Source organism: Dioscorea cayenensis, unplaced genomic scaffold, assembly GCF_009730915.1.
Source record: "Dioscorea cayenensis subsp. rotundata cultivar TDr96_F1 unplaced genomic scaffold, TDr96_F1_v2_PseudoChromosome.rev07_lg8_w22 25.fasta BLBR01000421.1, whole genome shotgun sequence".
NCBI lineage: Eukaryota > Viridiplantae > Streptophyta > Magnoliopsida > Dioscoreales > Dioscoreaceae > Dioscorea > Dioscorea cayenensis.
Genome location: NW_024086812.1, coordinates 25,833 through 38,326, shown reverse-complemented (window position 1 = coordinate 38,326; position 12,494 = coordinate 25,833). Strand labels below are relative to the sequence as shown.

Below are 12,494 nucleotides of genomic sequence, written 5' to 3'. Positions count from 1 at the left end.
GTCACTGGGCCCGTCTTGACCGGTTTCTTGCCAATCTTAACTGGATTTCTGGTTTTGATTCTTATGTTAATCTTCACCTTTCCCGCACGAATTCTGATCACTCCCCGCTTTTTCTCACTGCTAAAAAGGGTGCTCCCTCTCCTAATAAATTTTTTTTGTTTTGATAGTTTCCTTCTTGAGTATGAGGGTTGTCATAAATGTGTTACAAAAGCTTGGACAAATCCTGAAAACACTAATCCTCTTCTCTCTTTTTCTCAGTGCACGACCCGAGCTAAACAAAATATCATCAAATGGAAATCTGCTGGTCTTCGCCGCATCGACTTGGAACTTACTAATATTAACCATGAAATCGCTAAAATGGAAGCTATTGATCCCTCTTCGTCGGATCATTGGACTGATCTTTGGCTTCGATCCCTCTACAACCGGCACAATGCCCTCCTTCGTCAAAATTCTTTATTTTGGGCGCAGTGTGCCAGAATGCAATGGGTCAATAACGGTGACCTAAATTCCTCCTTCTTCCATAACATCTCCCGAATTCGTAAGCATAAAAGCATAATCTCAAAAATCTTGGATCTCTCAGGTAAGCTCTTTGAGACTCAAGAAGCTATTTGTTCTTGCTTTTTAAATTTTTATTCTTCGCTTTGGTCTTCCTGCTCTTCCAAAAACCTTGACGAGATTTTCTATGCTCTCCCGGGGGATCTACCCACGCTCAACACTCATGATTTTGAGACACTCATAAAACCAGTGACCAAATGGGAGGTTTTTTGTGCTCTTCGAGACATGCCTCGTGGTAAATCCCCCGGTCCGGATGGTTTTACGGTTGAATTCTACCTCTTTTACTGGAATATTCTGGGTGACCATCTGTTCAATGCTATTGATTATTTCTTCAACACCTCAAAGCTCCCTCCCGCTTGGAACAAAACCTATGTTGCTCTCATTCCTAAAACCAACAACCCTAAAAAAGTCTCTGACTTTCGACCTATTTCTCTCTGCAACGTCTCCTATAAAGTGATTTCCAGAATCTTAGCTTCCCGCTTAAAGCTTGTTATTCACAACTTAGTCAGTCATGAGCAAAGTGGTTTCATCCCCGGTCGTTCTACTTTCGATAATATTTTGGCTACCCAGGAAATTGTGCATTCTCTTGAATCTGATTCCAAGCAGCACCCTAGGATGATTATTAAGGTGGATATTGAGAAAGCATTTGACACTGTTGAATGGGATGCCATACTCGCAACTTTGTGCAAGATGAATTTCCCTCCCATCTGGATCTCCTGGATTCAAAACTGTATTTCTTCCTCTTCTTTCTCCCTTATTGTCAATGGTCATCACTCGCCCTGGTTTTCTAGCTCTCGGGGTCTCAGGCAGGGTGACCCATTATCTCCTCTCCTCTTCAATCTTGTCACCCATAACCTCACAGCTATCTTAAACCATGCCCTTTCTCTGTCACTTGTTCCTGGCTTTAATCACCACCTCCGGCGTAATTTTAATCACTTAATGTTCGCTGACGATCTACTCCTAATCACCAATGCTTCACGCAAAACTGCTAGAAACTGCATCCTTTGTCTCAATTTTTACAAAGATCTCACTGGCCAAAGCCCAAACCTTAACAAATCTGCACTGTTTGTTCCTTCCTGGTGTAACTCTCATCTTGCTAAATCTATTTCCAAAATTCTTAACATTAAGCTGGGCAAATTTCCTTTTCATTACCTTGGTGTTCCTATTTCCCTTAAAAAACTATTTGTTTCTCAATGCCAGCCCATGGTGGATCGGATTGCTGCTACTGTTAACTCCTGGAATAATTTTACCCTTTCCTTTGCTGGCAGAATTGTTCTGATTAACAGTAGCTTGCTCTCCGTTCCCACATACTTTCTTTCTGTCTTTTCTTTGCCTAATTTTATTCTTAACGACATATCCAGATTGGCTAGGAAATTCCTTTGGGGCACTAGTGACAACAAACGTGGCTTCCATTCAATTGGATGGAATACTGTCATTCAAAACAAATCTGAGGGTGGTCTTGGAATCAGGAACTTGTTGATTGTTAAACATGCTCTTATGGCCAAAAACCTTTTTGCTATTCTTAACGGGGATGATAAATTATGGGTTGATATTTTCAAATTTAAATACCCTGATTAGAATTTTGCTTCTCATCCCTATCTTTCTTCCTCGTCTTGGCTTTGCAAAACTATTTCTAAAACTGCTGATTCTCTTGGTTTCAACTTCAAAATTATCTCTTGCAATCCTCTCTCTACCAATGTTTGGTCGGACCCTTGGCTTCACGATGTTCCTCTGGTTTACAAGCCTACCTATCTCAATATGGATTTCTCTGTGGAAAATCTTTCCTTGCTGGATTTTATCTTTGATTTTCAATGGAATTCTAATGCTCTTAGTAATTTCATGGGTCCCAATGCTGACCTAAATTGGCTTACCAAGGTCCAAATCTCTTTTGATTTGGAAAATTCTTGGATCTTGTGGCCCAAAACCCCTCATACTTCTGTGGTCTCTGCTGTTTATTCCACTCTTAATGATGACTCGACTGTTGCCCATTGGCATGGTTGGCGGCAAATTTGGCAGCTTGTGGTTGCTCCGAGGGTGAGAACCTTTGTTTGGAGACTGGCACATTCACGTCTTCCAACTTGTGATATTTTTTACAATTTAAACTTTGGACCTCAAACTCATTGCGTATTATGCAACCTGGTCCCTGAAACTACCCACCATATCTTTTGGGACTCCTGCAAAACTCTAAGCTGCTGGAGCAACATTTTGAATTCCCTGGGCTTGTCTCTTTCAAGCATGAATATTCTATCCACTGGTGCTTGGCTTGTCTCTCATTTCAACCACTGGAGTGACCATCAATTTGTTAAAGCTGTCATCGCCTTCTCACTCTGGCTGATCTGGAAAGCTCGCTGCAATGCCATTTTCAAGAAAATTTCCCCTAATTTTAACTTGATTCCTACTCAAGCTCGGTGCCTTGCTAAGGAATACTCCAAGAAGCCGAATAAATTTCTCAGGGATGTTTATTCTTGCACTCTCAACCCTTCTGTTTCCATCTTTTCTGATGCTTCTTGGATCAATGATACTTGTAATGCCGGCTTGGGTTTTTTAATCACCATTGATAACAATAATCTCTTATTGGCAGGCTCTGTCGCTGCCCCCCTTGACTCCCCGATTCAAGCTGAAGCTGCTGCCATGATTTTGGCCTTGGAGGAATGCATCAAACGTCGCTGGTGGCCTTCTACCATCTTCTCTGACTGCATTGGCCTCCTCAACCTGATTAAGAACTTCCAAATTTCGGTAGCCTGGCACCTTGACTTGGAAGCTCGGCGGCTCCGCTCTCTTCTTCATCAGCTTCAGAACCCAAATCTTGAATACATTCCCAGAGAAGACAACCTTGTTGCTGATGCCCTTTCGAAGCATGCCCACCTCAACCCTGAGCTATCTCTTTTTGCTAAGGGAATGCAACTTCCCTTCTGGTTTTTCAATGCTTGCTCCTCTATGAACATTGCTCCTTAGTTTTTTCTTCCAGTTTTTTGTTTGGTTTTTCTTTGTTTTGAGCTTTTGTGCTCTCTTCCAAAAAAAAAAAAAAACAAACATTTTCTTTTTCTTTTTCATTTTTTTAAGCAAACAGAGATTTATTACTTTTCTGATGCAGCTTTAAAAAAAGCTTTTCTTTTTTATGCTAAGAGTCTAAGGCCATTTCTTTTATTATTTATTTATTTATTTACTTTTGTGGGAAAACTTCAATATCAAAGTTCATAATAATAAAACTCTAGGTTCAAATTTTTTTTTTTCTCTTCTTGAGAGTGAGGGGATTAAGGTATCACTGGGTTATGTGTCCTTTAGTAATTCTAGGTTCAAGTCATTAATTTTAAAAATTATTTTATCAAAAAAATAAAATAAACAATAAATAAAAAAAATTATAATAAACATTAATAAAGATATAATATAAATTTTAAATCATTAACTATAGAGTTTTATGAAAATATTATTTATTATAAGGCTTAATTTATTATATTTGTATTTCTCTTTGTTCTGTCATATTTTTTGCTTTTTATGAATACTGTAGTTTATTTAATTTTTTTTTAAAATAGGTGAATGAAAAATAATTGTTAAAAGAATCATAGAAATATCAGTGTTATTACCATATAATAATAATAATACTCAAAATCTAAACCAAATATAAACCCCGTTATCAATAAAAAATTATCTTTAAAGTGTAATCAGAATGCTGTATTAAATTATTAAAAAAAAAAGTTGTGAGGAGTGGGCTTGGCATCTCTTTCATTAAAAAGAACTTTCAACAAACATTTTCTTTTTCTTTTTGACTTTTTTAAGCAAACAGAGATTTATTACTTTTATGATGCAGCTTTGAACAAAGCTTTTCTTTTTTATGCTATGAGTCTAAGGCCATTTCTTTTATTATTTATTTATTTATTTACTTTTGTGGGAAAACTTCAATATCAAAGTTTTCCCCAAACGAGATTCTTCTTTCTCGAGTAAATTTTTTAATAAATTACTAAACTATGCTTTTTTTTTCATTTGGGTGTCAAAACTTTAATTTGAATCAAAACGATTATCTAACTTTGATTTTGTTTCACCGGCAGGTCACCCACACAAATTAAACCTTTATATATTGATGTGGAGGCCGGAATTTCTCAATCATTGTGTGCTAGATAAGCTGATATGATTTACATTGGTGATATAGACATGTTGATTGAGAAATCTCAGCCTCCACATCAACAAATATAAGCCAAAATTATTTGGGTAACATGCCAGTGAAACAGAATTAAACTTGGGTAACTGTTTTGATTCAAATTAAAGTTTGGACACTCAAATGAAGAAAAGACATAGTTTGGTGACCTACGGGGAAATTTAATCACTTACAAATCTTTGTCTTTTTAAATGCACAATACTAAATTAAAATATTTCAAAATCTGATATATATGTGTGTGTGTGTGTGTGTGTGTGTGTGTTTTTTGAAAAAAACTTCTCAAACAAGAGAAGCTGACTTTAAAGGAAACAACACTAAAAGACTCCTAGAACAAAGAAACTCAAAGCAAAAGAACAAAGATACAATGAACAAACAAAAACAGAAGTTTAAAAGAAGCACAACATTAAAAAGTAAAACCATTTTCCATGAAATCTTTCATGATCCAATGTGGGAGGTCCCTTCCAACAAGAAACAGATTAAGGTGCCGATGCCGAAAACCAATAGCTGCCAGAGAGATGGCGGGACGCAGCTAAGAAGAGGGGGTAGGTTGAATTTTTGGCTGGCAGCTCATGTCCATCAGGAATTTTAGATTGGAAATTTGAGGTTGATGACGCCAAGAAAGGATGGGATCAGTCTTGTAGATTAAATTCAAATCCTCGTGATGAAGACAGAAGATATGCTTGACAAGAAATTGATGCTTAAGAGCACAATGCAGAGCAACCTCAAGGGCCATAATTGCATCAGACGAAGTATCAGACAAGGGCTGGGAGAGGCATCCTGCAATGTAAATTTTAAAATTAGCGTTGGCAATGAAAAAACCTATAGCTCTTACCTTAGCACTATGATTGGAGAGTATGTGAGTGAAAAGGAAGAGACCATCAGTCGAGGAGAAGTTGAGAAGTATAAGTTTCTTGCCGTGCGGATCACTATAACTGCAGCTGTACTCCTGTACATGAGCAATTGCTCTACAAGCTGCAATAGAAAAGTTGGGACATATGTTCTTGAAGATAGCATTACACCTAGTAATCCAAATGAACCAAGCCCCGGCAGAGATGAGGGCAAGAGTTCGCTTGGACTTCCTGTAGTGAGTAACCCAAAAACCACTAGAAAAACCTTCAAGGAAGGAAATTGAGGTGTTTTCTCTGTTGTTTATACTATCCCAGAAGGATTGAGCTTTGATGCAATTCTAAAACAAATGATCAATTGTTTCATTTTACAGACCACATAAAACACAAGGATTATTTGGTCCCAAATGAATGCTATGCAAGAATGCATTGGTGGAGAGGCGACCCTTAAGACATAGCCAAATAAAGTATTTCAATCTTGGAGCAACAGGGATGTTCCAGATCAATTGCCACCCAGTCCAGGTATCCGACTGTGATTTATGTTGATTGAGGAAATGATATACAACAGTTGAAATTTTAGTTCAACTGGATTTTGGAAGCCAAACCCAATGGTTAGCTCCCACAAGATCAATAGTGGCCAAATTATCCTTAACACTTTCAAACAAATTCCCAAAAATGTTAGAGAAACAACAATGATCCCATTGATTACCTGTGATTAAATCAATTAAATTAATTTGACCAATATCCAGATCCATATTAAGATAAGGGGGTTTTAATGCAACATGCATATCGAACAGCCATGGGTCCCAAAGGAAGGAAGTAGCTTCAGGGTTAACTGAATTCATTTTACAATGTTTTTTGATAAAAGATACAGAGTGACAGAGGCCTCGGAAAAACCAAGAACACTTAGCAGGTATGGTATCATTCCAGATATTTATTTTCTCGTATTTATTAATCAGAATACCAACCCAAATTGAGTCGTCCATATTCAGATATTTTACAATGCGCGCGTGTGTTTGGTTCTAATAAAAAAAGGCTTGCAATGAACTTATGTGCTTATTAATTATGAGGAAATTTTGGAGATTTTTTGTGATGCCTCAATTTTAGGTTCCTCTTCTGCCAAGTGGGATCTTTCGTTGCTTTTTTCAGGTAATAATACGAAAAACAACTCAAAATAAATTCTATCAAAATAAAACAAGACCTAACTGTTGGCCCAAACCAATTGTCATACTCCCCCAACATGGAAGGGCAAAAATGACATTTTTTCATTTTTGTCATGACTTTGTGGCAGGTGGAGAGAGTTAGTGGGGGAATATTTTATATTATTTGGGGGTAGGTGCCACCTATCCCATCAATGTGAGTCTTTGGATCAAAATGATCCTAACCCTTGGTTTGTTAGGTGAAGGGATATATAAACCCCTCATGACAATTATAAAGACAGACACAAGTGAGAGTGAGGAAATTAGAGAGAAAGAAGAAGGGTGAGAAGTGTGAGAATATTCTGAGAGTTAGTCTATTCTCCTAGTATAAGAAATGATACTGGTTTTCTCCTTATTATTAGAAAGAGTTTGTAACTCATGAAATTTTCCCACTTCGTAACTGTATTCTATCTTTACCTGTAGTTTTACCCTAATTATTTAGGGGTTTTTCACGTAATATCTTTTTGTCCTTTATTTTCAGTATTATTTTTATTTATTTTCCTACGGTACTACTATATTTGGTCTTACATTTACAACACTAAGCAATACAAGTTTTATCAACACTTTTGATTTAGGTTTCATACCGTTACAAAAATTGATAAATGATACAAGAAAGATCATGCAACCCTAAAATTGTGCACGTATGTGCGCACACATATAACCCAAAACCCTTTGAATTACATTTTGAAAATGAGTCAATCCATTCTGGGCCTTTGTGTCTGTGGTGGGCTACACACTTGGGCCCATAACCCGTTTCTTTCATTTTCACCACAAATTTCATGAAAACCCCTCTTTATGTTGAGCTTAAAACAAAAAAAAAAGAAAAATAAAAGAAAAAAGAAAAAAAAAATTTTGGGTCACTAATTCGGATTAAAAAAATAATTCAAGACATATGACATAAACAAACACTAGTAAATAATAATAAATAATAATAATAATCAAAATTAGGAGTATTGGTTTTTAAAAGTTCATTTAATTTTTAAAACATCTAAAATTAATTGAGCTAATCCACCTATTCATTCCACAAGGAGAAGGCATCTTATAATTCTTATGTATCAATCTTATCAAAGTAAGAATACTAATGTTTATAAACGTTTATTCTCACAACCACTTCTGAAAAGTAATTTTTAAAAAATACAAAATATATTCCATTTATGTACTTATAAGTTTTTATAACCATCACCCAAAGTGCACCACTAAAGATTTATTCATGATCAAGCAAAAGTTAATGGTGTATCAAGGCACAAGATATGCTAGCTTGGAATATTTGTGCTATTCTTTAGTGGGATCACTATTTGTATTTAATCTTGGCTTAACTTCTAAATCACTCTCCAATTCTCTATAATTAGCACTAATCTTTTGTTCTATGCAAGATGAGAAGTTGGTGTGCATGGATGTAGATATAAATATCTCAAGTAAATTTATATATAATTTTTTGTTTTTTTAGTGTGCGCACATTTGTTTTTCAACCAAAAGGTATAGATTGTATCTAATAAAAATAATTATATATATATATATATCACCAAATAGTATTTCTAACGGTTAAAATATCAAAATGGTCCCTCTATTTTGTGTTTTCCGCCTTTTTAGTCCCTCTAATATAAAATTCATCTTTTTGGTCCTCGTATTTGCATATTAATTATTATTTCCATAATTCACATACCTATTAATTCATCTAAATAACCCTAATTGCAAGAAATTGGTAATTAGCAACAAAGTCCTTGTGGGAACGATATTTAATTTACTACTTGAACGATTCTTGCACTTGCGGTATACATCAAGTTTTTGACGCCGTTGCCAGGGACTTTGCTTGTTAATATTGATTAAAAATTGCAATTTGGTTATATTAGATATTTTATTTTTATTTTTATTTTTATTTTTCTTTTCATGAGGTTATTCCTTATATGCAAAGATCGAGAGGTTTTAATAACCTTGTGGAGTTAGATCCAGAAGTTGAGTAAAGCTTTTGAATTAGAAGACAATATCATAGAAGGAAGAAAGCTCAAGAATCACAACCGTTAATCATGGAAGACAATAATAGAATTTTAAGGGACTTCACTGCACCAAATGTTCAAGGATTGCACTCAAGCATCACAAACCCACTATGGAGGCGAATAACTTCGAGTTGAACTCAGCCCTACTCTCCATGGTTCAACAAAATCAATTTGGAGGCTCATCGACAGAAGATCCCAATCTGCATCTTTCAGTTTTTCTAGAGTATGGTGACACTTTGAAAATTAATGGAGTCTCCACAGATGTTATCAGGCTAAGATTATTCCCTTTCGCTTTAAAGGACAGAGCAATGGCATGGTTGCATTCACTTCTTGTGGGATCCATAGCAACATGGGATCAGTTATCACAAGCCTTCCTAGCCAGATACTTTCCTCCAAGCAAGACGGCTCATCTTAGAAATCAGATCACAAATTTTGCTCAAAAGGAAGATGTAATACCCTGAGCTTTTGGATATCTGTTGGAAAATATATTTAGGGTATTATTACAGTTAGTAAGATTTTCCTGCATAGTAATTTTGTTGAGAAATCTCAAGTAGAAAACTCATGGACCAAAGTGTGAGGGTTTATAAAAGATTTTGGGTTCTCAAGTAAATTAAAAGGATTTGATTTGAAAGATTTCCGGAGACTAAGGACTGAAAGGTAAGTTTACAAGGATCTTTTCAAAATAGTATTTCATGATTTAGGGATCATTGGTGAATTTTCAGGGATCATTTTGTAATAAATTATATTTTCAGGGACTAACATGAAATTTTGGCAGAAAACTTAAGTTGAGAGAAAAATTTTAGAGATGGATGCCTTTCTTCTCCTTCTTTTTCATAAGTGCTACAATACCCTGAGAGAAAACAAAAAAAAGAGAAGGAAAGAATGGGAGTGTTGGAGCTTTGTGCTTGATGGAAGGAGAATAGGATGAAGTATTCTTTGGTAAGTATTTTGATGGTTTATTTATTGTTATACTTGGATGTATGTGTGTATTTTGGATTGAAAAATCTAATTTTTCATGAGAAAGAAGAAGGGTTTATGATGGAAATGATGAAATTGTTGTTAGTAATGATTGTTGTTTCAAATTCTTTTGAAAAATCTTGTATTTGTGATGAATTTTGCTTGAAATAAAGGATGAGACTTTCGGATTTACTGTAGGTTACTGTAGCAATCGGAATTAGGTTTTAATTTAGTTAATTAAGTTGATGGTGCATGAGAATTGAGGTTGGTTGAGTTAGCCAAATTGATTTGGTTAGATCAAACCAAGTTGGAGTAACTTGGTTGAGTTGGGTTTGGTTTGATTGAGATGGGCTTGATCAAATTTAGTGGGGAACATATGATTTGGTTTAGTCAAGTTCATTTAATTTGGATTGGGGTTGGGATTGGATGAGAGTTGAAGTGGTTGAGTCCAATTGAATTGATTTGGTTTAGGTTTGATCAAATCAGGTTGAGTTATAGTTGGACTTGGGCTTTAGCTGTTTTTGTTAAATTAAGTGGGTTGAGACTAATTTGGACTTGGTTTGGATGTTGGGCCAAAGGCTTTGGGCTGAACCAATTCAAGGAGAACCGGGTTCAATTGAACCAAGTTGATTCAAGAAATTTTGTATAAGGATTGGAGTTGGTTCAAGGCTGGTTGGTTAAATTAAACTTGTTTCAGTGAAATTGAGGTTGGTTCAAGTTGGTTCAAAATGGTCTAGCCCAAATTGAGTTGGTTTAAGTGCAATTGGAGACCAGTTTAATTATGTAAGGTCGGGTTTTAAATGATTTGAGTGAGTGAGCCAAATTAGAGAGTCAGTTATTGATTTCTTGTATTTTCTTTTGGGTTCAATTATATCCTTAGGTTGTTACATGTATTTACATTATTTTGTTATCTTGTTAGGTGTTGTTCAGGCTTGGGAGGGAGTTTTAGATCTAGCAAGAACCTCAAGGGAGACCAGGTGAGTTGGTAGTGGCTATTATTTTAAATAATTAATTAATTGCTATTAATTTGAATAATTAATTAATTGCTACTATTTTGAAATAATTATTTAATAGCTAGTATTTTGGAAATAATGATTTAATTATTTTATTTTATTATGTTTAATTGTGTATAATGTTAAAAGATACTTATATTTATTTGCCGTTGCTGTGCCATGATAATTTTATTGATACATTTGTTTTATATAATTATACGTATTTTCAAACAGTGGAAATACATGAATATATGATTTAATTATTAAATTCATGTATTTATTTTTGATGGTTACTTATGCTTTGATTTGGAATGATTTGTGAAACATGTGCACATATTAAAATGTTTTATCGGCAATGTTTGTTGAAATGGGTTTTCATTCCTGGTATAGGAATGGTATCATGGATCTGGACTTTACTGGTATTATGCTTGTATTGTACTGTGAATCTTTTAAGGATGTTGATGGTGACGACAGACTTTAGTCCAACACTGCAGTGTGAGGTTCCACCGTCCGGCCTGATAGGAGGCGGCGTGGTTAACCGTGAGTTTACCCTGGTCACCCAGGGTCACCACACGGGAATCTCAATGGCCAACGTCAAGTTTATGAAAACCTTGGTGGCTCACGACCTAGTCACGATGGCAGTTAAGTCTGGGAGAGTTTTCAGGTTGAAGATTTGAAGATGTTTTTATATTACCTATTATTTTGAATTGTGATGAGAGGGCAAAGGCCAGCTGTCGCTCTTAGGAGGGTAGTCTCTCACAAAAATTTGGATTTTCTGCAAAAATTGTTTGATGTTGATTTGTGATGAATTTAAGTTTCAAAATCTCTTTAAAGATGTATTTTGTCAAAATTCTGGTCTTTGTGAAAGTTTGGAAGCTATCTGTGAAAATTGATCTTTATATGCTTTATGTACGCTACATTTAATTATTTGAAATTATTGAGCCACTATCGACCATCTGAATATGTTGTAGTTTTAGGAGCATGACCCTACTAGATCACCTATTTGAGTATAGAGCTAGTCAGGGTTAAGTCCAAGATTGCAGTGGGTCGCCCTTTCTTTCTATTTGTTGGTGTCGTGATCTTGTAGCTGTTTTGCCTGCAAATTGGAGTAATTATATTTGTTGTATTTATGTATTTGAACCTGTAGTTGGTGTAAAGTTGTAAATTGAGATCTGTAAGTCTAATTTGGTTTCTGAGGGGTGTCAGTTTTTTAGTTAAAATGGATTTTCAACTGATGGGTGCCACATTTACCTTGGTAGAAGGGGTGGGTGTGACAGAAGGAGAGTCTTTGTGTGATGCATGGGATAGATTTAAAGAATTATTAAGGTCATGTCCCCATCATGGACTCGCAAAATGGTTATTGGTGCAGACCTTCTACAATGGGTTGAACTATAACACCAGGATTATAGTGGAGGCTACTTTAGAAGGAGCTATGAACAAGAGTGTGGATGAGGCCTATGATCTATTCGAAAGCATGACACTTAACCATTATTAATGGTCAAATGAAAAAGGTACTCAAACAAAGGTTCTAGGGAAATATGATGTGGATGCTTTGGACCTCATTGCTGCAAAAGTAGATGCCTTAACTCAGAATTTTGATAGAATAAACGTGAATGCAGTTAGAGTTTCTAATGTTTCATGTGAGATATGTGGATGTATTGGGTATAGAGCTACAGAGTGTCAACTTGGAAATTTCACCCCTCAAGGCACATAAGTGGAACAAGTTAGCTTCATTAACAATTTCAATCAAGGGGTTCAGGATGATCCTTTCTCGAATACTTATAGTCTTGATTATCGAT

The 12,494-nt window shown here is 35.5% G+C and overlaps 1 protein-coding gene across 1 annotated transcript; it reads left to right on the top strand.

The window, feature by feature from the left end:
• The first annotated feature begins 2,313 nt into the window (after positions 1 to 2,313).
• Positions 2,314 to 3,510, top strand: LOC120254337. The gene has a single exon (XM_039262459.1). The coding sequence runs from the start codon at positions 2,314 to 2,316 to the stop codon at positions 3,508 to 3,510; it is 1,197 nt and encodes a 398-aa protein (XP_039118393.1).
• The last annotated feature ends 8,984 nt before the right edge of the window (positions 3,511 to 12,494 follow it).